At 28.3% G+C, this 23423-nt stretch overlaps 2 protein-coding genes across 9 annotated transcripts in view; one reads left to right on the top strand and one right to left on the bottom strand.

Annotated features, from left to right (window-relative positions):
* LOC117181682 (cell division cycle and apoptosis regulator protein 1-like) overlaps window positions 1–1900 on the top strand; it is a 33926-nt gene extending 32026 nt beyond the window's left edge. For 2 of the 3 annotated variants that reach the window (XM_033374599.1, XM_033374598.1), the window contains exons 15-16: window positions 776–1059; window positions 1746–1900. In XM_033374599.1, coding sequence (XP_033230490.1) covers window positions 776–1059; window positions 1746–1773 — 312 coding nt within the window. In that variant the 3' untranslated portion in view covers window positions 1774–1900. Of the gene's footprint in view, window positions 1–775 lie in introns of all 3 variants that reach the window. The other variant, XM_033374600.1, reaches the window with a different exon arrangement.
* A 30-nt stretch (window positions 1901–1930) lies between these two features.
* LOC117181683 (putative mediator of RNA polymerase II transcription subunit 26) overlaps window positions 1931–23423 on the bottom strand; it is a 109854-nt gene continuing 88361 nt past the window's right edge. For 3 of the 6 annotated variants that reach the window (XM_033374603.1, XM_033374602.1, XM_033374601.1), the window contains 8 exons: window positions 15873–15990; window positions 13581–13712; window positions 13343–13366; window positions 13186–13221; window positions 12940–13104; window positions 10412–10522; window positions 8719–8792; window positions 1931–3829 (listed from right to left, as the gene is read on the bottom strand). In XM_033374603.1, coding sequence (XP_033230494.1) covers window positions 3457–3829; window positions 8719–8792; window positions 10412–10522; window positions 12940–13104; window positions 13186–13221; window positions 13343–13366; window positions 13581–13712; window positions 15873–15990 — 1033 coding nt within the window. In that variant the 3' untranslated portion in view covers window positions 1931–3456. Of the gene's footprint in view, window positions 3830–4023; window positions 4033–6488; window positions 6505–8718; window positions 8793–10411; window positions 10523–12939; window positions 13105–13185; window positions 13222–13342; window positions 13367–13580; window positions 13713–15872; window positions 15991–23423 lie in introns of all 6 variants that reach the window. The other 3 variants (XM_033374605.1, XM_033374606.1, XM_033374604.1) reach the window with 3 other exon arrangements.

Genomic DNA, 23423 nt, shown 5'->3' with positions numbered 1-23423 from the left:
TAACTATTTTTTTAAAAATCCTTTTTTTTTCAAATTTAAATTTAGCGATTTCATTTATGGTTAAAAATCTATATTTTTAGATCTAAATTCAACTATCTCGTTGAAAATTCATGCATATTTGTGAAAAATATTATTTTTGTATAGAAAATTTATCTTCTTGTTCGAGAAGTCACCTTTTTTTTGAAAATGGAAGTATTCCAGTTAACTATTCATCATTTCAGTTGAAAATTTATTTTTCTGGTTGAAAATAAAACTACTTTGTAGAAAGTTATAGTTTTTTGTTCAAAAAGCATATTTTTTGTTTAAAATGCATCTATTGCATTTGAAGATTCGTAATTTCAATTGAAAATTCATCACTGGGTTATAATAATTTTTGTAGGAAAATTAATTGTTTTCACTGAAAATTAAACTATTCCATTTTGGTTGAAAATTGATCAAAGAGACAAATTCAAGAAATCAATTGTTGTTTTTAGTAATATTTAATTATTTGATTTAATTTTGCTCTTTAGAATCGCTGGACAGCTTGTGCATATTTTTTACGCTTAAATTAATTTTTTTCAACACGCTTGAGATCAAACATATTAATCGAGTTGAAACAAAAATTTATAGTATATTCAATTCATAGAGTTAATAAAAAACTTACCATTTTTTCTTATTAGAAATCAATTGCTAGAAATTAAGTTTTTTCGGACCACCCTATTGTGCATGTTCCTCCTTAATGGAGTAAGTTCTATCGTAAATGTATACTTGATAAAAATTATTCTCCTAAATACAGAACGATTCTCACACTTACCTGTCGACTCTGAAAAACGTATATCACGTGACAGCAAAGGTGATCCACGGCGACTCCAGGAAAGTCGAAGTAGTGGAAATACAGGACGAGAGATCAGTGGGAGAAATGAACGGGTCACAGAGTGACAGCAAGTCGAAAAGCGATACGAGATGGAGCGACAATAAAGTCACTATAAAGAAAGAATCTGCCGATAGTGATAAAGGGAAAAGTAGTGATAGTAAAGTTAACATTAAGAAGGAATCGTCAGAAGACGACAAGGAAAAAAAGTAAGTCATCCTGTAGTTTTATAAGAGTAACTTTAAAGACCGTCAATGTTTTACGAGAAGAAAGCAAGCTCAACTCAGCCTGTAAAACAATCACAGTCCAATATCATGCTGTTTTAATTGATTAATGCAAAGTGCCGATTATGTTTTCGAAATTAGTTAGTTGCCTATCTAATAAATAAACTGGACAGATGTACATGAGTGTAATTGCATATGCTGGTAAATAGCTAGCAATTTACGATAATGTTCCCGATATGTCACGATAACAACATACAATAAGAATATTCCGTTTAATTTAAATCAATTGTACATCGAGCGAAAGATTTTCAGTTTTGTTTAAAACATTAATAGACAGGGTAGATTCGTTTCCTGAACTGAAATGTACAGAAAAATTTCTAAAAGGTATTTAATGTCTACAGTTTAATATTCGCAGCCGTGTGAGAGTTTAATTTGAAAAAAAAACCAGTGCGAAGAATGCGAAACAAAAGAAAACTTTTTTACTCTGGAATTTAAACTGTAAAAGTTTCTAATTAATTTTCTTTCGCGCGAGTATAATGAAATTGATCTAAATAATTATGAACTATTTGAAAAAGGGGCAGTGACACCAAAAACAAAAATAAACATTGTTGAAAGTAAGATTCTTTTGTAATTTCACTAACGTAGAATAAATATTGTACTATTATTTTCAGTCGTTTGCGAATAAAACCGAAGAAGTAGCTGCCGAAAATATCCTGGAAATTCGTCAATTATAGTGCGTCTCGACATTACAATGTACTTCATTACGGAAATTTGTTTATAATAGTTGCAAAATTTCACATTTGTACTGTTTTTAAGAATTTCAAAGTCATACCTACATTAAAGTAAAAAATTAAGGTACGAGTAAATACGTTTCTTTATTTCATTCGCAGTATTATCACTATTTCATGCCAAATGGCACTACAAGTACAGATTGCAGAATCAAAGATTATTTTAATATGCGTTTTTAATTTTTTTTAAATTATCACAATCTGTCAAATATACATAAAAGACGTGTAGCTAATTGGAATTTTAGTTTGTCGATTTGGAATGCGTCCTTGTATAAAAGAGATTCACAACGTACAATATAAATTATCGAGAAATAAATCTTTGTACCTTAGAACATAGTTTCGATTTGCTTGTCATCACAATATCATTTTCTAGTAGCAAGGTATAATAGCGTAAAAAAATCCTTTTTCAATTAATAGGATTAGCTTTTACAACAAAACAAAAGTAATTTTCATGCAGTTTCTCGGAATCAAGTCTTTCATTTTTCAACTATTCAGGAGAAACTAGACATAATTTTTCAGGCCTTTTCAATTTAAAACTGTAAGCGATTGAAAAAAGATGAATAATTTTTAAATTAACAGATATTGTTTCCAAATAAAAATTCTTGATTAATTCCAATTAATCAAATTAATAAATTATTCCAATCGAAGAAATCTATGTATAAATTAGCACCAGAAATAATAAGATCTTATTACAAAACTATGAGAAATTCACTAAAGGACTTTGACTTGAAACAAAGAGTAGCTTCAGGTTTATAGGCATCCTCTACAAATTGAAAGTCCTCAGAAATGTAGTTTAAAATACTGCAGAATACGTATTCGACCGCCAGAAAAAAAATTGACGAGTACATGCGAATGTACCTAATTAAATTATTGCAAATCAAGCGATCGAGACTGCAAAATAATATATAAAAAGATAATACATTGTATATTGCAAAAGCGTTTTAATTCTGCAACTTTGCAAAAAAAGCACGAGCCAATAAGCTGTGCAATTATCGAAATAAACGTATTTTTTTACAATAGAAATTATTCTTTCGAGGAGAAATAAACTGAGCTTTCGTGCAAAGAAAAAAAACACATTCTCTGAGATCACGATAATAAATATGTAAAGCAAGAAAAGAATACAATCACCCGATTAATATCTTCTTGCCGCGAGGTGAGAGTTTAAACTTATACGATTACTACGTACGATAAAAAATCTTACGTTTGTACCAATCAAATATATACAGATATCGCTATTTGTTACAAATTCGATAAATCTACAAAAAGCTCGACCAAATAAATTATATCATAAACCTAAGGGCGGTAAGTTTTCAATTTTTCACGACGGTCGTTCGAATCAAACTTGTTAAAAAAAAAATTTACATTTCTGCGTGTAAATTTTTACAATGTACACTTGCTCAATAATTTCATCACAATCGCTCAGTCCAAATTTAGGGAATGTTTATCAAATTAAATTTGTAAATTCTCAGCAATCGAGAAGCAATAGAGATGAAGCTAAAAAGAATTAGGCCTATAAATTTTAAAGCTTTATTTACAATTAATTTATTTTAGGAGTGGACGAAATAGAATTTCCAAAATTTGGAGAGCCAGGAGACTAGCCTCTGTATGTTATTCCTAAATCTGGACCAGGTATTCGACCCGTGGCTGAAACAGCTCTTGCTGATCTCGGTATAAGCGTTGAAGTTGCCAACCTCCTGGGTGCGGGTATCGATGATTTTATTGGCGAGGATTCAATTTTTATAGGTAATTCTTGAACAATTTCAGCTAAATCGACGGATTTCGCAGTTTGGGTGTCTTTCGTCGAGATGTTATTCGAAGAAATATCTGATGCCAATCCAATCTTCCGATTTGACGTGTGTTCCTTCGGCGAACGCAACATTCGGAATGAACGATCCGCTGATTTGCGGGACTTGTTTTGGTTAAATTCTGCGATCAATGGAGGGCGGTGATTGTTGAAGTCACTCCAACTTGAATAAGAAAAAATATAGCTCTATTAATGGTGGTATTTAATAAAAATAATCGTTTTATAACGAAAAAATTTCCTTAGAAAAGCGATCTACTCGAATTTTGAATATATTTCACTTAGTATTAAAATATTTTGAAAAAGTTCCAAAAAGCGAATTTAAAAATGAAAGAAAAAACGAGTAGTAAATAAACTTACCCCGCATGGCTGAACATCGCAGCATGAAACATTATTAATTGTGAATGCATTACGATCAATACAAATTTTACATTCGTTATCAGACTTTAGATATTATCTCATTTTTCAAAAAAAGAGATAAAATGCTTAAAAGTTCAACAAAATCGTCAACAACTATCACAGTACGCTCCACTCGCAATCCAATAAATAAATACATTTAAAGAAATAAATCGATTAAAAATAAAAGAAATTCGTACAAAAAAATATGGATTACGCGATCATTCTCTATTAAGCGTGCCAAATATTCTAAATTGATATGGAACGTTTCATATTTTTATAGTTTTTAATAGTTTCCAGTAGAACTTCCTTTTGCAGGGTGTCTACTCAAATTCTGCAAAAAAAAATTCCAGGTTTTTTTTAGTTACCTCTAGATCTTTCCAGGGATAATTTTTCGATACGGAGCCATTCAATTTAATAAAAAATCAGAGTTAATTATAAATGAATGAATGTTTGATTTTCAATCTCTATACAAGATGGAACTGTGTAGAAATATTTTTTTCTATATAATTGAATAAAGCTGTTCCTTCGTTTATAAAAGTAACTTTATAAAAAGAAAAGAAAAAATAACGAGAAATTTTCTAATAGTAAAAACTTTTAGGAATTTCAAGATTACAGGATATTACTAAATATACTCATATAATCACTTTCGACTAATAAAAAAATAAATATTAAAAAAAAAATTAATCAATTTTTTAATTTGTTACTGAACTACATAAATTTGATGAGTAACTAAAACAAATTTTTGTATTTTTATATGTACTTAAAATTCAGTACATATTCAAAATATTATTTTTAATAAAATATATTTTTATGTGATTAGTGAAAATGATAAGGAAGTTTGATTCAAATAAGTTTAAATCCAGTACATATAATAAATTTACTTTTACAAATAAAAAACTAGTTCATTAATTTATTATTACGAATTAAACCAAATTTAATCGCTACTCTAAAAAATTTCCTAAATTTTCCCTGAATTTACCTGACCAAAAAAATCCCTGATGTTTCCAGGTTTTCCAGGTAAGTAGACACCCTATTTTGTAATTAATTGGCTTTAAACAAGCTTTAATTTTTTCAAATATTTCGAGTGAAAGTTCTATAGCAGGGTTTGTAACATATTGAACATATTTTTACATGTACAAAAGAAGAAACAATCTTTTCATAAGAAAAAATATATATTTATAAAATGTTTTTCATCATTTCTGTCATTAAAGAATTTATTTAAGATCATTGGTCGTTAGGGATAGCATTGATAATTAAATAGTGATGTTTATAAGTATAATTAAATATTTCTTTCCAAATATTTCTCTACAAAAATATTTTGGATTTACAGTTTTTTTTTTTTAATTTTAACTGGTTTGAAATCGATCAAATGAATATTTTGTAAATTTTGCACTGATAAGATTTAAAAAATAAATTTGAGACTGCTCGACACAGTTTATCAACTTGGAATATTACATGTTTAATTATTTATTTTTGTAATTTTATAACTGTTTCCAATTCACATTTTCAAAATGTTTTAAACGGTTTCGGCTTCAATTTTTTTTTGGAGTGTTCATTTTTCACCCTTAAAGTGCATTGTGGGTATCCGAGACCCCAAGGCATTTTGAAACTCTTATAAACCATACTTTATTCTAAAAAATTGAGTAAGTGTCGCCATCTAGCTTGAGTTGGAGACACTAACTGTAAGTAAAGTCGTTTAGCATACTGCAATATTTTTTTTTATGAATGTAGACTATTTCAAAAGTATAATCATACATTTTCAAGTTAAAAGAATTAAAATTGCGTGAGTTATGAATTTTTACGTAAAAACTCATTTTTTCACTGTTTTTCAATAATTTTTTTAAACAAACTTAAAATAAATATATGGCTATAAAATCAACTCTACATTATAAAAGATACCTTAAATTATATCGGATAATTTTATTGTGACAAAAGATTCAATGGGGGTTAAACAATACATGATTAAATACGCTGGAGTGTTGAACACCCACGATGCACTTTACCGTGATTTTTACCATATATGCACTCTAAGGGTTAATTGACCATAGTTTAACAGCACATGCATTTTATTATTTTCATTAACAATAATTAATGAATTATTAACATCTTTAATTTCAATTTTCAAAAGTTAAAATAAATTTTCGCGCAATGCAAATAGTGTATTCTCAAATTTAGTACATTTAAAAGTAAAAGCAAGGACATTGGGGGAAATCCCTACTATAGTTGTATTTTAGAACATTTTTAAATAGAAATTGAGTACCTGAAAAAGGAATGAAATCAAAACGAGTCCGCATGCATGCATTTACTAAGCATTAAAAAAAGGAACACAGAGTATGCAGATGATTCAAATGAATGTAAATAAGAGCATTCAAAGTACAAAGTATTACATATCCCAGAAGCAAATCACACAAACTGACGGACTCTACCTTCCCGATCCTGAAGCTGTTCATTTCGTACCACCCAAGAAGGACCAGAGCAGCGACAACAGTAAGTTATTTATGTGTCAGATGTGATAAAATAATATAAGCGAAAGAAATATGAATAATTCACAATCTAACAATTTTCTATAACTTTAGTAGAACATAAATAATTAATTTATATTATTTGTATCAAGTTCTCTTGTGTTAATTTCATGAAAGGAATATTTGCAGTACATAATCAGGGCGGCCACTCAAACTTTTAAAAAAATTGCAGGCTATGTCCCGGTTGTCCGGGTCTAAAATTATATTTTTACCGGTTGACTTTTAAGCGTTTATGATAAGAATGATTCAAATAATACTAATAATTATTAGAAACATGAGAAATAGGATTATTTCTAAAAAAAAACAGGGAAATAAATTCTTTTAATTAACATTAATGTAGATACTAGGTATCATATTACTAAGATCTCAAGTCGACATATTGAATTTTAAGAAAAATATTGGAACTTTCAATAACAAAAATTAATTTTCTTCATGAGGGTTGAGTTTTCTAGCTAAAACGACAAATGTTTTAAAAATTGTTCACTTTTAAACTAGAAAATATAAGTTTTCAAGAAAAGAGCTCATTTTCAACCAAATAGTTGAATTTTTAACCTACGAAGATAAATCTTCAAACAAATGATCTAATTTTCAAACAAAGAAGATTAAACCTTGAATTGTCCACCAAAATAGATCAATTCTGAACCAAAAATATAGTAGTGGATTTTTTAAATAAAAACAATGTAAGTAAGAAAATAATTGAATATTCAAGTAAAGAATTGAATTTTTAGCCCAGTAGTAGTATTTTTAACCAAAAGATGAACTTTGAAACAAAAATATGATAGTAGACTTTTTAATTGAAAAGAAGTAACTCAATCTTTAACCAAAAAAAAACGACTTTTACCAGAAGGTGAATTTTCAATTGAAAAGCTCGGGGCTTCCATAAAAAACATTTTAATAAAAAACCAGTGTAACTTTCTACCAGAAAAAGAAAATTATTCAACAAAATACATTAATTTTCAACTTAAAAATATAAATTTTTAACAAAAAATGGGAACATTGAATTTGCAGTTTAAAACATTAATTTTCAATTGAATAGTTAAATTTCCAAACAAAATTATCAAAAATTTCATAAAGTAGTTGAATCCTCAAGCAAAACAGTAAGATCCGACCAAATAGTTAAATTTTTAATCAACAGTGATAAATTTTCGAACTAGTAAGACAAATTTGCAACTAAGAAAGTTTTTTAAGTTAAGACCAAACCGAACTTTTCACCAAAAGAGGTGATTTCTGGACCGAAAATATTATAGTAGACTTTTCAAAAAAAAATAATTAACTTTCAACCATAAAATATGACTTTCTAAGAAAATAGTTGAATATTCAACAAAATAATTCGATTTTTAACCAAAAGATATGAACTTTTGGACCAAAAATATGATAGAAGACTGTTTAATTAAAAATAATAAACTTTTAAACATAAAAGATTAATTTTCAACCAAAAAATACGACTGTTCTACCAAAACATGAACTTCCTATCCAAAAAGACGATTTTTAACAAAATCGTTAAATTTTGGAACAAAAAAGATTAATTTCGAATCAAAAATATATTATACTAGATTTTTTGATCACAAAGAATTTACGATCTTATTTGGTTCCATTAATTTAGTTCTGATTTGAGCAAAAAAAAACATGAGAAAAAGGGAAATTTTCTTGAAAACAGGGAAAAAAAGAGGAATTCTTTAAAAAATGTAAAAAGGGAGGAATAGGAGAGAGTGTAAAGTTTGTCTTAATGAATCGCAATTAAAATTCTGGACAAGAAAGTAACTGGTGTTATTTCAAAATATAAACTGTTACGTTCCAAATTTTTGATGCGAACAATTTTTTTTAAGAGCTAGACGATATTTATCGCTGAAGTAAAAATAAATCTGTAAAATTCCCGACTTTTTCCTGGTGCTCAAAATTCTAAGGTAATTCCCGGTAAGTGGCCACCTTGATGATTCACAAGTTAAAGAAACAATTTATCATTTACGCCTTTCAAAATTGGTCATTGGAACGCGACAACTTCTGCGTATGGGAACAAGGAAGCATTATACGATCAATTTTAGAATTTTGCGAAAAGTAGGCGGATTTAAGGATTTGGAAATGTTCTCTTTTTATGACTCTTGTTTTTAAATGAATTTTAATACATAAAACTCACCTAACGAGGGGCCCCATGCCGCTATCCTGAGGAAGTGACTGCAGCATCCCAGGTCCTGCTGAGACTGGACGTATCTGTATAGAGAATTATTCAGAATTACATGAATTAAAATATAGAAAAAGATTTCCTCGTCTAGTTGTCATTTTGTACGTGAAGTCCAGGGTGGCCGTTTTAATAATAAAAAAATGTTCAGTTTTTTCCAGGTTCGCAAGCATTTTTCACGGTCAATAAAATTTTAAAAATCGAACCCTAAAGCTATGAATTTTTCCATTTAAGTAATAAATAAATGACCTGCAAATCGGTTTAGGCAATTTTAATCTAAAAATATTACAAATTGAATGATTACATTTTTCTTATAAACTGAACACTTCTTAAATAAAAAATTTAATTATTTTCATTTTATATAGTTTAAAAATCCCTAAAAAAATTCAAAATTTTATTTCAAAATCTTGAAACGTCTACGTGTTGTTTTGCATTAATTCAAATTTCTAATTATTTTTGATATTTTGGCAGAACTTCTAAACATCTTTTAAAATTATTTTAATTCTCCCTACATTGTTTACCTACATCTTGCAAAGTTAAAAATATTTCCTAAAAATCTTTCAGATTCATTTATGACAATTTTGGAACTCTTTAAACAAATTTTTAAGCATTTTCTTAAAATTAATTTTTCAAAATTAAGTTCATTTTTAATTTTCCTAGGAATCTCAAGAAAATTTTTTAAATTCTTTTTGAAGCCTTTCATAATTCTTAAAGTTTCTATTTTTTTTTAATCTTAAAAAATCCATTTTTTTGTTTTAATATAGGCCGTGTGCTATTTCCACCGAAATACGGCACGAATAGCCCGATTTTGTCGTTATATGTAAAAACTTCGTTTAAATTGTTTGAAATAATTCCAAACTTTAAATTAATTGTGAACCTTTTCAGACCTTCTAAATATCTCTTTAACTTAGTGTCTTCAATTTATAGGTTTTCAAAATTTATTATTCATCAAATTCCAACCATTTTACTTGTAGGTTAGTTATTTTTCTTAATTACAGAATTTCGAATTTTCAAATAAAACAATACTTTAAATTTTATAAAAGCCTTTGATTATGAATATATTATTTTAAAGTTATTTTAAAATCGAAAATAGTTTATAAAGTTTCAAACGGGCGTTTACATTTGTCCAGTTGAAATAGTTTGATTTTTATCGTTAAAATCTGGAATTTCTTACATTTTGAACTGATTCCGAATCGTCTTGTAAAATCAATTATTATTAACTTTTTAATCCTTAATATATAGTTCAATTTTAAAAATCATTACAATTTATATTCACATCGATCAACTAAAAAGGTTTTTTAATCCAAGATTTTCGAATTTAAACGCTATTAATTTTTAATTTTTAAGTCTTCAAAACTGCCTTTAAAAACTATCTTTAAAATCCAAAATGGAAAATTTCTAAATGAAAGATTTTTAGAATACGCATTGTAAACCGCATGATATCATGATTGAAAAAGATAAAAATTCAACTGATAAGTTAAAAAACTGTGAAAATCGAACTTGGAGTTTGTTTTCTAAAAATTGGCAAATTCCCGGTCAAGAAATAAATTCACAGTCATTTCCCAATTTTTCCCCGTCTCATAGAATTCCCAGTTCAGCGGCGACCCTGGCGTAAACCAAATTCGAATTTTAAATGAAAAAAAATCTTTACCTTTTCTGTTTGCGTTGTCGCATTGCAAGTTTCTTTTACCTCACTTTGGCCAGTAGGGGTTTTTAATTGAGATTCTACTCCATTCAGACCCTGGTGCTTCGTCATTTGCAACTAAAATCATTTAAAAAATGTTAAAAACAAGTTAAGACTGAATAAAATGATTAATAATAACAGCAATTATATAAGCGCGCTACAGCATGCGGGAAACGTTGCATTGCCAATTAATAATAAATAATATGGTTCAAAGCAGGATAACTATGATTCCAATTTCATATTGTACAGTTTAATCACTTCAATAAATAGTTCCAAAGGCATTGTTTTATTTTCCATAACAAATTTTTAAAATATTTTCACACATTAATGGGGAAAGCGGCTTGGAAGAATGGAAAGCGATCTCAAAAATATTCAGTTTTTAATATGCTTTTCCGGCATACTTCAATCGTGGACAATTTCAATTAAAAATTATTATATGTAAAATAGTTTAATGTAAAATATGTATCAGTATTAAGTTAGTAATATTGAATGTTTCATTCATTCGAAAACTTTTCCATTCTTTAAATTCTATGTCTTCTTTTGTATTGCTTTAAATTGCTTGAAAAGCTTTTAAACTTTTACAAATCCTTTGGAAATCTTTTAACTTCCTTGAAATCTTCTGAATTGATGTAAATTCTCTAAATCATACGAATTACCTGAATCCGTCTAAATTTACTAAATTCCTTGCATTCTTTTTAAATCCTTGGAATTTGTGGAAATCCTTCAATACTCTGAATTCCTTGAATTCATGACCTTTCCGAAGGTCGTGAAATTTCAAAAATTCGAACAATTCCCTGATTTTCAAGGACTTCAAAATGATGCAAACAATTCAGAAGGATTGTAAAAATATTTTGAATTCTGGGCAGTTTAGTAATACAGGAGATTCAGAAAATTCAAAGAATTTCAGGAATTCAGAATATTTCAGGAATTCGGAAAATTTAGAGAATTACAGGGATTTAAGAGCATTTATATAATTTAAGGATAACAATCAAGGATATTCACTAAATTCAGAGAATTTATTTATTTCCGGTATTTTAGAGCATTAAAGGAATTCATTAAGTTGACGAAAATCAAGGAATAGAGAGAGAGAGTTCAGAAAATTTAGAAAATTCTAAGCATTTCAGGATTTCAAAATATTCAAGGAAATCGGGGGATTTAAAGAATTCAAAGATTTCGGGAATTCAGAATATTGTACGATTTCAGAGAGTTCCGAGTATTCAAGAAATTCAGGACATTTAAGGAATTCAAGGATTTCAGAGATAATAGATTTCAGAACTTTCAGTGCATTTATGAAATTCAGAGAATTTAAAAGCATTAAGGGGATTCATGGAATTAAAGGAAATAAAGGAGTTCAGAGGATTCAGAGAAGTTCAAGAATTCAAGGGATTTCGTGAATTCCGAATATTTTAGATATTCACGATATTTAGGGAATTCAAGTATTTCAGAGATTTGCAGGAATTTAAAGAATTTATAATATTTCAGGACTTAAGGGAATTCAGAGAATTTCAAGGATTTCAGATTATTGATGAAATTCAGAGAATTATAGAGCATTAAGGGAATTCATGGAACTCAAAAAATTGAAGGGACTGAAGGAATTCAGAGAATTTAAAGAATTCAGAGAATTCAAGATATTTCAGGAATTCAGGATGTTCAAGAGAATTCAAGGATTCAGAGATATGCATGGATTTTAGAGAAGTCGAGAACTTAAGAGAATTCCGAATTCCGAAGGATTGTAGAGATTTTCAGAAATTCAAAGATTTCATAATATTCAAGAAATTCAAGGATTTCAGAGAATTTTAGAAGATTAATGAAATTCAAGGAATTCAGAGAATTCCAGAGCATTAAGGGAATTCATAAAATTGGAGGAATGAAAGGAGTTAAGAGAACTTCGGAAATATAAAAAATTCAAGGAGTTTCAGGAATTAAGAATATTAAAGGAATTTAAAGAATGAAAATAATTTGGAAAATTTAGGAAATTTTATTAATTTAGAAAATTCAAGGATTTCAAAGCAACGAAGATGTTCCGAGATTTTAAGGAATTTAGGGAGTCTGCAAAATGTTTACTTTTTACTTTTTATATAATAAACTAAAAAGGTTAAAGATTTGAAATTAAAAAATTAGAGTTGTAATTGTAATAAATGTTAACAATTTATTCCATAATTTTCGACTGCGACTAAAACCAAAAGTCCAAAAGGAATTCCTTTTTCTTCATTCCAAGTCATAAATGTCATAAATCATTGAAAAGTTACTAACTGAAAAAAATACAGAAACATGGTAAGTTAAACGTCTAATATATCATAAATATTTGATTTCAAATATTCATTTCAATTTTTTGTGCAATTTTAAAGAATCTCACATAATGTCAATTGATAATCATTTTATTTCAATACTTATTTGCTTCTAAACTTTAAATAATAATACGAACCAATTAAAAAAAAACAGGAGTACAAAAATTAACTGCAACCACTTGTGGATGATTGTGATTAATTAGTTACCTGGAGCAACTGTATCGTCCGATCTTTATCTTCGACTTGACCTTGCAAGAAAACAACCTGCCTTCTTAAATCAGTTAATTCGTCGCTTATGTTGTCTTTCACACTGCTAGGAGATGTGCTAGTATCAGTCGTTCCCTCCTCGTTCAGGTTGTAGAAGAGACCATTCTGAAATTTCAAAAATGATGATAAAAATTTTATTTCATTACAAATATTAAATTCCAACTCCCCACTCGAGAGAATACTAACCTTTAAAGAATTATCGAATGGGTTGAGAGTTTCTGCCTGCAATAAACACCAAAATGTTAGATTTCTCGAATTATTCTTTCACTTAATTATAATGACAAGCAAAACAGTATGATAATGATGGAAGAAAAATGTGTAAAACAAATCAAACACAACGTACCCTCGTCAAACCGTTCTCTCCTGACTTGAAAGACAAAACGTAGGAGGACCAAAAAACAATACAAGAACAGAAAAAGCGTGTTAATGTGAGAAACGAAAAACATAAATTTAAATGCAAAAGAAAAACATAACTATAAATATTTATAGATGAAACAAAAAAAATCAGAAAATGTGTGCAAGTTCAAAACAATACATTTGGAGTAGAAAATGTACGATGCAAATCTATTTCGGAGACATACCTCCTGAAGAACCCTCTTTAGTTTCAAGAGCATAGTCTTGATAGAGACGATGTCCTGGAACATATGCTGGTACGTTCCACGTTCCAGCCGAAGGCTTCCTTCATCTCCGGAATCCAAACTTGGCGATTGGACCTTGGATAAAAACCATTTTTTTTAGATTTAATTTTAATAAATAGTGGTGCTTTTCAATTTTTCGAAAATTTTTACACTTTTGAAAAATTACGACGCATTATTACTAGCAAAAGGGTCGCCGAAAATCTTCATTTTCAAAATTCCCTGATATTTCCCCGATTTTTTGTCCTGGCCATTGATATTTTAAGACCGAGATTCTAATCTTGTAACATTTTTAATATAGAATCAATTATATATGGAATTAGATCATTTTAAATTAAAATTTATCAATTTTTCATTTATTATTCTCGGGGTTGACGCTACAGTCCACTTCACTTGAAAAAAGTGAAAGTGGCATATTTAAACACAAAAAGTGACTGATGTCACTAATGTTCTTTTGAATTTAAAAGAATTCGATTCATAAGATATTTAAAAAAAAAAAAGTTTGATTAAAAAGGATTAAAATGAAATTAGATGAATTTAGAATAATTTAAAGGAAATGAGAAGAATTCCAGGAAACTCATACAAATTCAAGGTGAATAAAAAACTTCAAGTAAATTAAAAACAATCAGAAAATATGAAAAATGCATTGAATTAAATAAGTTTGAAATCAGTTTAGAAAAATGCAATGGAATTCAAAAAGTTCAAAAGAATACCAAAGAAATCAAAAGAATTTAAAAGAACAATATATAAATATATAAAAATCTGAATATCTCTTTAAATCTTTGAAAACCTACGAAATCCTTCACATCCCTGAAATTCTATGAAATCTGGTGATATTTCCAAAAATCTTGGAAAATTTATTAAAATACCTTGAGAGCTTTTAAAATCCCTTAAAATAATTAAACTCGTCGGAAATCTCATAAAAAACTTTGTAATCTTTTAACATAGCTTGAAATCTTATAGGCCCAGTAAAATCCTTCCATATCTTCCGTAATTCTAAAAAATTCTTGAAAATTTTTTCAAGTACATCAAAATCTTTAAAAATCCTTTGAAAGTGCCTTGGAATCTTTTAAAAACCCCAACAATATTTCGAATCCTTTGAAATCCCTTCAAATTATAAAAATCAAATAGAAATTCCTTAACATCTTTTTAACTTGCCTGAAATATTTCAAATTCTTTAAAACATTTTTAAATCTCTTGAAATTTTTGGAAGCTTCTGAAAACTTCTTTATTTAAAATCCATTGGAAATTTGTGAAGCTCTTAACAAATTCTTTGGAATTTAAAAAAATACCGTAAAGCTTAATAATGTTGTGGAATTCCTTCAAATGACTGAAATAAATTGAAAATTCCTTAAAATATTAAAAAATATTTTAAAGTCTTTAAAATTCTTTAAAATCTCTCTAACACTTTGAAATATTTGAAACTCTTTGAAGTTCGAGAAAATACCTCAATTATTGTTAATACATTTTTTGAAATCCATTAAAATATCATAAAATCCCGTACAATTATACATGAAATCTTGAAAAATTTATGAAAATAGCTTGAGAGTCTTTAACCCCCCTTACAATCATTGGAATTCTCGGAAATCTGATAAAATCCCTTAAAATGTTCAAAAATAAAAATATATAAGTATAATTAAAATGTAAAATCGTTCCATGTCTTCCGCAATTCTTTGTAACCTCAGGAAAATTTGTTAAATTCCTTTAAATCATTTAAATTCTTGGAAATTCCTTCAAAATTTAAAAATTACTTGAAAATGCCGTGGAATCTTCTGAAATACCCCAAAAAATAAAATACATGGAAATCTTTCAAATTTTCTTAAAATCTTTTGAAATTCCTTGAAACTTTGTGAAGCTTTTGAAAGCTCCTTGGATATTTTTAAAATATGCTAAAATCTTGAAAATCCTTTATAATACATTCAAATGATTAAAAATCTATTCAAAATTCCTTGCAACCTTTTAAAATATCCTAAAATATTTCAAATTGTTTGAAAAAATAACTAAGAAGTGTGTCCGTCCTGATTTTTCTTGGCAGTCGCTCTTACAAAAATTCCCTGACTTTTGCCATTTTTTTTTCGAAATCCCTGACTTTCTCTCCGGAAAAAAGTCTCCATTTTTCCATGATATCCCGGTTTTCCCTGACCTGCGACCACCATGGAGCATTGTAGTTAAACGATACAAATTTTAAAATAAAGCAATAAATATAGTTAATATTTTTAAACAAAAATCTGCTCTTACATTTCGCGGGGGCCTGAGGGGGCTGAAAACTTGTCTCGTCCTTACATTGTCCAGAGATCTTGGTGAGTCTGTGCCGAATCTACTTCGCAATAATCTGGACGTTCTGCTACTGCTGATTCTGAAACAAAAAATAAATAATATTTTTATTAATTAAATTCGAAAGTAATAAGCATGAAAATATTTTTAAAAGAATTATACAAATCGATTATTTTAATAATCAAAGTTTATTTTCCTTAAGACAGAAAGAGCTGGTATGCATTTTCCAGTCTTATTAAAATAAAATCTAAAAAAGAAAAAGAGGATAGCTACGTATCCGTTGGGGGCCATTGTATTCTCGCTTATATTCCGGTTTTATACTTAACGCTAAATCACATTTTTGAAATTCAGAATTAAAAAAAAAGGTACCGTTTTTTAGTTTACATAAATTACTTTTTTTAGTTTACATAGATTCTTCCCAAAGCCTTCTTTAATTAAACTTAAGAAACGTTTAAAAATCGTTCAGCAGACTGAAACAAATTTCCGAATGATAATAATTATATAGCATAGAAAGCAATAATGATTTATTTGAAAACTTTTAAGAATTTAAAATTGAAGAATCCAATCAAAATGAAATTAAAGTCTACCTGTCATTTTCCAACTTTGCCCGTGATGCGGCAATTAATGCAGAAATATTTGAGGTTCTAGATTGCCTCGGAGGTGGAGAACCTCCTGTGGGAGTTGTGCATTCCGAGGAAAGGCCTGAATCTATTCCTTCATCACGAATTCTCGATTCAGAATTATTTACATGACTTGTCACACTTCCCGGACCATTTAAAACTCTTACAGGCAAACCTGAACGTCTTCTCGCTCCTTTTACCAATTCCGGAATCGAGGATGCCATTGAGACAATATTTTTTTTATTGCTCAACTTTGGAAATCGCGTTCCAACATTTTACTACCATGGGAAATTTGATTCGTTTTATCAATTTCAAACGAATATGAAAAGGCGCCGTCCATAAACTACGTTACACATTTTTGGCTATATTTGACCCCCATTCCCACCACGCCCCCATTACCCTCGTTGACCAAAAAAGATTACCTAACAAAATTAGAAAAGATTAATTTTCAACCAAAAAAGATAATATTTCAACGAGAAAGAACCGAATTTTCTACAATATAAATTCAACTAGAGACGAATTAAAAAAAATTAATCCTCAACCAAGAAGAGGAATTTTAAAAAATAAATGACTTTTTATCCAAAAAGGCGAATTTATAACAAACAAAAAAACACAGTTAACTTTTTAATCCTAAAACATTAATTTACAACAAAAAGGTAATTTTCTACCAAACAACTGAATTTTAAAATAAATATTTTGATTTTTTCCCAGATAGTTCAATTTTCTGCCAGAGGTTGAATTTTCAGCCAAGAAGATTAGATTTCTACCAAAAAGACGAAATTTCAACAAAATACCAGAGTTTTCAACCAAACCAACAGATAAATAAAAAAAAATACATTTCTACGACAAAATATGAGTTTTCAAAGAAAAAAAAGATATATTTTCAAAACTATGATTGAGTTTTAAACCCAAACATATTAATTTTTAACAAACAAATTTTTTTAACCAGACAGTTTAATTTTCTACCAACTTTGTCGATTTCCAAGCCAAAAAGATGAATTTTCTACAAAAACAGTTAAATTTTCAAACTGAAAAGACGAAATTTTTAACGAATCCTGTAATAGTTGATATTTTAAACAAAAACGATTTTAATTCGAAATAAAAAACATTTGAATTCAACCAAAAAAGACGAATTTTCAGCAAAATAGGTGAATCCTCAATAATAAACAGATTAATTTTTAATCCAACAGCTGGGGTGTTAAACAAAAAGAATAAATTTTTGACCAAGAAATTTAATGTTCCACTATAAAGGTGGAACTTTTTATGGATTAAATGAGTTTTCAACCAAACAAGTGCATTTTTAAACAAAAACAGATCAATTTTCTACCAGAAAAATTATTTTTCTACCAAAAACAGAGGAGTTTTCAACACGATACAAGAATTTTAAATCATAAAAAAAAATTTCTACCGAAGTCGAATTTTTAACAAAATACATGATTTCTCAAACAAACAGGTACATTTCTAACCAAATACGTATGAATTTTCAACCCGAAAACATAACTATTTTCAACAAACAAAAAAATTAATTTTCAATAAAAAATGGAATAGTTACATTTTCAGTTCAAAAAAATAATTCTCAAATAAAATAAAATTTTTACAAAATTGGTTAAATTTTACACCAAAGAGATGAATTCTCAAATAGAATGATAAATCCTCAATAGAAAAATATATTATTAACAAAGTACTTCAACTTTCATCTGAATAATTATACGTTCTGTTTGTTGAAATTTAAACGAAAAAAAATGAATTTTTAACTAAGAATGATACATTTCAACCATAAATACAATAATTAAAGTTTTAGTTAAAAAAAAAATTATTTTTTCAACCAAGAGGAGAAACATTTCAACGAAATGGTTATCTTTTCAATCCGAGATGAATCCTCAACCAACAAAAAAAAATGAATTTTTATCCAAAAGTAGTTTGATTTTCTTGCTGAGTTCTATTCATTCCGCTCACATTTATACGAAAGAGTGAGAAAAAGGGAGAATTTCTTTTAAAACCGGGAAAAAAGAGGATAGCATTAAAAAAAGGAAAAAGTGGAAAATAGGGGAAAGAGTATGAAGTCTGAAATATGAAAGTGAATTTCAAACCACTCAAATTGGTAACATAGTTTATGGGTGACCCCTAAGTCTTTTACATTTTTTAACAAATTCAAAACATAGAGAAACAGGATTTAAAAATATATAAATTTATGTTCTTCCTAAATAAGAATAAAATACCTAGTGATTCTTATGTCTATATATTGCGAATTAATTTAATCACATGTTTATGATCATCCAAAACAGTTCTTTTGACGTAAGTACGAAATGGTCTTCACATCCACGTAAGAAAATACGAATATGAAAAGAATAAATTTTTCAAATCCCGAAAAAATTAAAATAAATGTTAAATTTTTAACTGCCACAAATATCACAAGACTTTACAAATTTCAAAATTTAAAGATTGACATATATTTTTAACTTCACGAAACCAGAACCAACTATGATCGCGCATGGATGAATATTTCGCCCTTCGGGTCAATGAAAAACCTTTTCCCGATAGAAATTTTCGTCATTTTTCACGATTTCGGCAAAATTTTTCACTGGGGTGAAAGGCATGGGATTTTCGAGTTTAGTAAATTTCGATTTTTTTTAAATGACAGTTTCAAACAGAAAATTTACGACTTTCGAAAGACACTGCGGTGCTGGGCGTAAGGATGAAAATGTCGTACTAAAAACGCGCAAGCGCCCTCAACATCCTACATTACGCTCGATACCACTGAACTTGTACAAGACGAGAGAAACGAGAGGAGAACTGACGATGGAAGATTTTTTTTATTTTTTTGCCCTTTTTGCTTCTTTTTATATACTATAGAGAGTATAGACCTTGGAGGTCGAACCATTGAATTCGGGTCCTTTTATCTCATGAAGAATGCACGTCAATTTCCACTTTGATGTATTTCGAAGTACCCTTATTGAAATTTTTTAAAATACAAATTTCGCCACTATGTTAATCAAATTAAAAAATCTTATCATTCGATAAGACTAAAAATTTTTAAATAATTTTTAGACTTGAGTATAATAGTTTAAATAAACATTGAAGCTCATTTTTATTACTTTTAAAAGATTATGTGACAAAACTGTAAATTTTACTTTGAAAAAAAAAGTGCCGGACCAAAAGAAATGATAGAATTTTAAGTGTGTTTCTTACATGGGGAAGGAGGATTTCAAAATCTCAGAAAAACACCTTACGTAATTTGTGGAAGCCCCGTTATTTATTTATTCATTTATTATTATTTCCTGAATTTATAATTATTACAGTTATATTAATACCAATTGTACTGGGTACTACTAAATCTGTTTAACTCTGGTTGTTTAGTGATTCAGAGACTAACAAATTTCATTATTATTCTTTTATTAGTGATTATTTAATTCAATTTTTTACTAATTAATGTTTTCTTTCTTTCTTTTCAATTACTGCAACTGATAACAATTGAATATATATATATATTACGAAAAGGTCATCAGAATGTCTTTATTGCATTGCATGAGGATTTCAATATGAGAGGTCGATATTTCACCTCGAGATAAGATTTATTCTAAAAACTAAATACGCGTTAAAAATTAGAATACAATTTTGAGTCGAATAAAATTTCCAGTGACATACTTTTTCAATTTAAATAATTAATTATTCTCTGAACGTTAGAGTTAATAAGAGTAATTCTAGAATTTTTTTCCTTCAGAATTCCTACGTGATCTGCACGCGATGACATTAAATCAAGAACTGTTCGGGGCTTGATAAATTGGCTCTAAAAATAAATTGGTTAATCTGGATAAATGTTTTAAATAATGCATGGACTTTCAAACTACAAGACGGAATATTTATAGGATAATATGCAGTTCGACTTCCCTTTTAATATTCATCATTGTGTGGGAAATATTATTTTACAACATTTAAATTCATTTTTTTCTAAGAAAGTATATTTTTAGCATGGAATTTTATAATTGAAAAGTTGTATACATTTTTCAAATACTAGCCATTCATCCATATAAAATGCTTCTCAGAATAACCGCATCGCCCATGTATTTGCTGAAATGTTAAGGTTTGTTGAACTACTCGCTTTCCTAATTTTTTGGCAATCTTCGTCGCTCTTTTTAAAACTTAGTTGAGAAGTTATACCATGAGATTCTTTCCGCAATATCCCAGAAATGTATTTTTTACTATCTTGGAGTTCGTTTCTTTTTATTCCTCTTACTAGAACGGATTCCGCTTAGAAACTTAATGCGACTAATAAGACTTGAGCATTGTTTAAAACAGGCAAATAAATATTTTTTTTAATAACACTCCATTTTTTAAATTCAATTTTGTTTACTCTACCCAATTTTTCATTTCCCCTAACCATTAAGAACTAACATTTAAATTTTGTAACATTTCGATCATAGAATATTTTATTAACGGAATAGAAAAATAAAATTTCAAATTTTTATATTTGTTTCGACCAAAAAAATATGATTTTTCTACCATGAAAGATAATTTTTTAATCCAAAAGGACGAATTTTCAAAAAAGAGATTTTCGAGAAAATGATTAAATTTTTAACAAAATAGTCTAATTTTCAGCATACAAAATTGAATTCAAAAACAGTTAAATTCAACCAATAAAGACGAGACTTCAACCAAATAGTTGAATCTCAACCATAATAGAAGATTCATTTTTAAACAAAAAGTTGAACTTTTATCCAAGAAAGATGAAATTTCTATTAAAACAGACCTTGAACAAGAATTGAACATAATTTGTAACAAAAGAGACGAATTTTCAAAAAGCTAGTTCTATTTTCAACAAAAGAAGATTTCATTTTAATTTTTATCACCAAAATATACTACTACAAAAAACAGAAATAGAAGTATGCACAAGCCAACATTAATAATATTAAAATACTAGATTTTTAATTTCATAACATTTTTATCATAGAATCTTTCATAAACTGAATAAAACAATTAAAATTTTTTAAAATGTATTATCCTTGACAGTTTTTACAGTGCCTCTTATAGAAATTCCCCGACTTTTGGAAGGTATTCTTCACATTCTATAACCTTTTCCTGACTTTCCCTGGCCAGTAAAATTCTCCGACTTTTCCCTGATTTCCAGGTTTTCCCTGAACTAGGGCCACCCTGTTTTTTAACTTTGAGCTCAAAATACAACAGAAACTTAAATTTTTATTTCTCAGAAAGAAACGAAGGTTTTGTTTTAGTTTGTTTTCAAAGAGTTGGAATGACTTTCGCCGTCTGGTATTGAACCTGACGGCTGGCCAAAACTTTTTGGCGAGACGGGTTCGTCTGTTAGAGTTGGGGGTGGTTCGGTCTAGTAGAGTCGAGAGCGGAAATTCGGGTCGCCAAATAAATCCCCGTGTTCTCTATGGGATTCTAAAGTGGTTGCGTTTGCGAAGAGTCTAGACATTGTCTACAGATAATAGATTGAATGATGCTTGACTGCGGTGAAATCTCAAATAATTCAACTTAAGAACGACATTGCAAATCCAATTTCCAGGCTGGAATATTGTCGATATTAAAAAAAAGAATAGAAATGCTCAGTGTCCCTTCAAAACTTTCATTTTTAAACTGTAAATACATATACGTATTTTATTTCAAATCCGAAAGAATGTTTAGAACTTAAACCGTTTTTTTAGCAAAGATTATTTTTAGTCAAGCATATCAAACTTCACAATCGAAAATGCTCTCAAACCGGGGAAATAGGGTGCCTTTTTTACGAAAATAAGGGAATACATTTTTTAAAATAAAATTAATGTAGGTACTGAAATCCTAAGATTTTATTTTGCCTCTTCAACAAAAAAGTTGAGTTTTCTAGCAGTCTCCTAGATTTTTCTCTGTTTTTAACTAAAAAGTAGATTCTTTGTTAGAAAAGATTTTACTTTTAAACCTGAAGAGATAAATTTTTGACGAAAAAGTTAATTTTTAATCAAGAAAGATGAATTTTCAACCAAATTGTACCATTTACAACGAAATAGTTGAACTTTAAGGCAAAAGAGAAGAACTTTGAACAAAAAAAATTTTTAACTAACAGTAGTTGAATTTATAAACAAGTAAGAAAAAATAAATCAACAAATAGTTTTTTTTTCAAGCGAAACAGATGAATGTGTTAGAAAACAGTCATATGTTCAACCCAAAAATATTATTTTTCAATAACAAAAACGATCACTTTCAACCAGACGAGATGATTTTTTTTAATTAAAATTTTTAACCCCAAAATATAAATTTTCAACCAAAAAAGATAAAATTTCCGCAGGGCTTATTTTTGATAAAAAAAGTTCAATTTCAACCAAATAGTTAAATTTTCAACTTCAAAACGTCAATTTTCAACAAAAAATGGAAAAGTTCCATTTTACATAAAAAACGATTTAATTCAACCAAAAATACGAAATTTAAACATAATAGGTGAATCCTCAAACAAAACTAAAAAGGTTTTTCAGTCAAAGCAGAAAAAAATGTCAACCAAGCTGTGAAATTTTCAAGCCAAAAAGGTGAACTTTCTAAAACAATTAAATTTGTAACAAAAAAATTTATTTTCAACCACAAATTGATTTTTTTACAAAGATCGAACTAGACGAATTTTCGAATTAAAAAGGGTGACTTTTTAACAAAATAGTTTAATTTTCCAACAAATCAATTACATTTTACACCAATACAGATGAATTCTGAACCCAGCATATTACAGTAGACTTTTCAATTAAAAAGAATTTATTTTTAACCAAAAAATATAACATTTCTGCCAAAGGATAAATTTTAAAATCTGAAGGACATCTTTTACGAGGGTGGATTGATAAGTTTCCGGCCTGACCAAGAGATGGCGCCACTAGGCCTACCTTGAGGTGGCGTTCTATAGTACCATCCTTAGATAGCT

This window comes from Belonocnema kinseyi, chromosome 10 (genome assembly GCF_010883055.1).
Source record: "Belonocnema kinseyi isolate 2016_QV_RU_SX_M_011 chromosome 10, B_treatae_v1, whole genome shotgun sequence".
In the NCBI taxonomy this organism is placed as follows: domain Eukaryota; kingdom Metazoa; phylum Arthropoda; class Insecta; order Hymenoptera; family Cynipidae; genus Belonocnema; species Belonocnema kinseyi.
The sequence above is the reverse complement of the archived record's forward strand: the minus strand, read 5'-3'. Positions and strand labels throughout refer to the sequence as shown.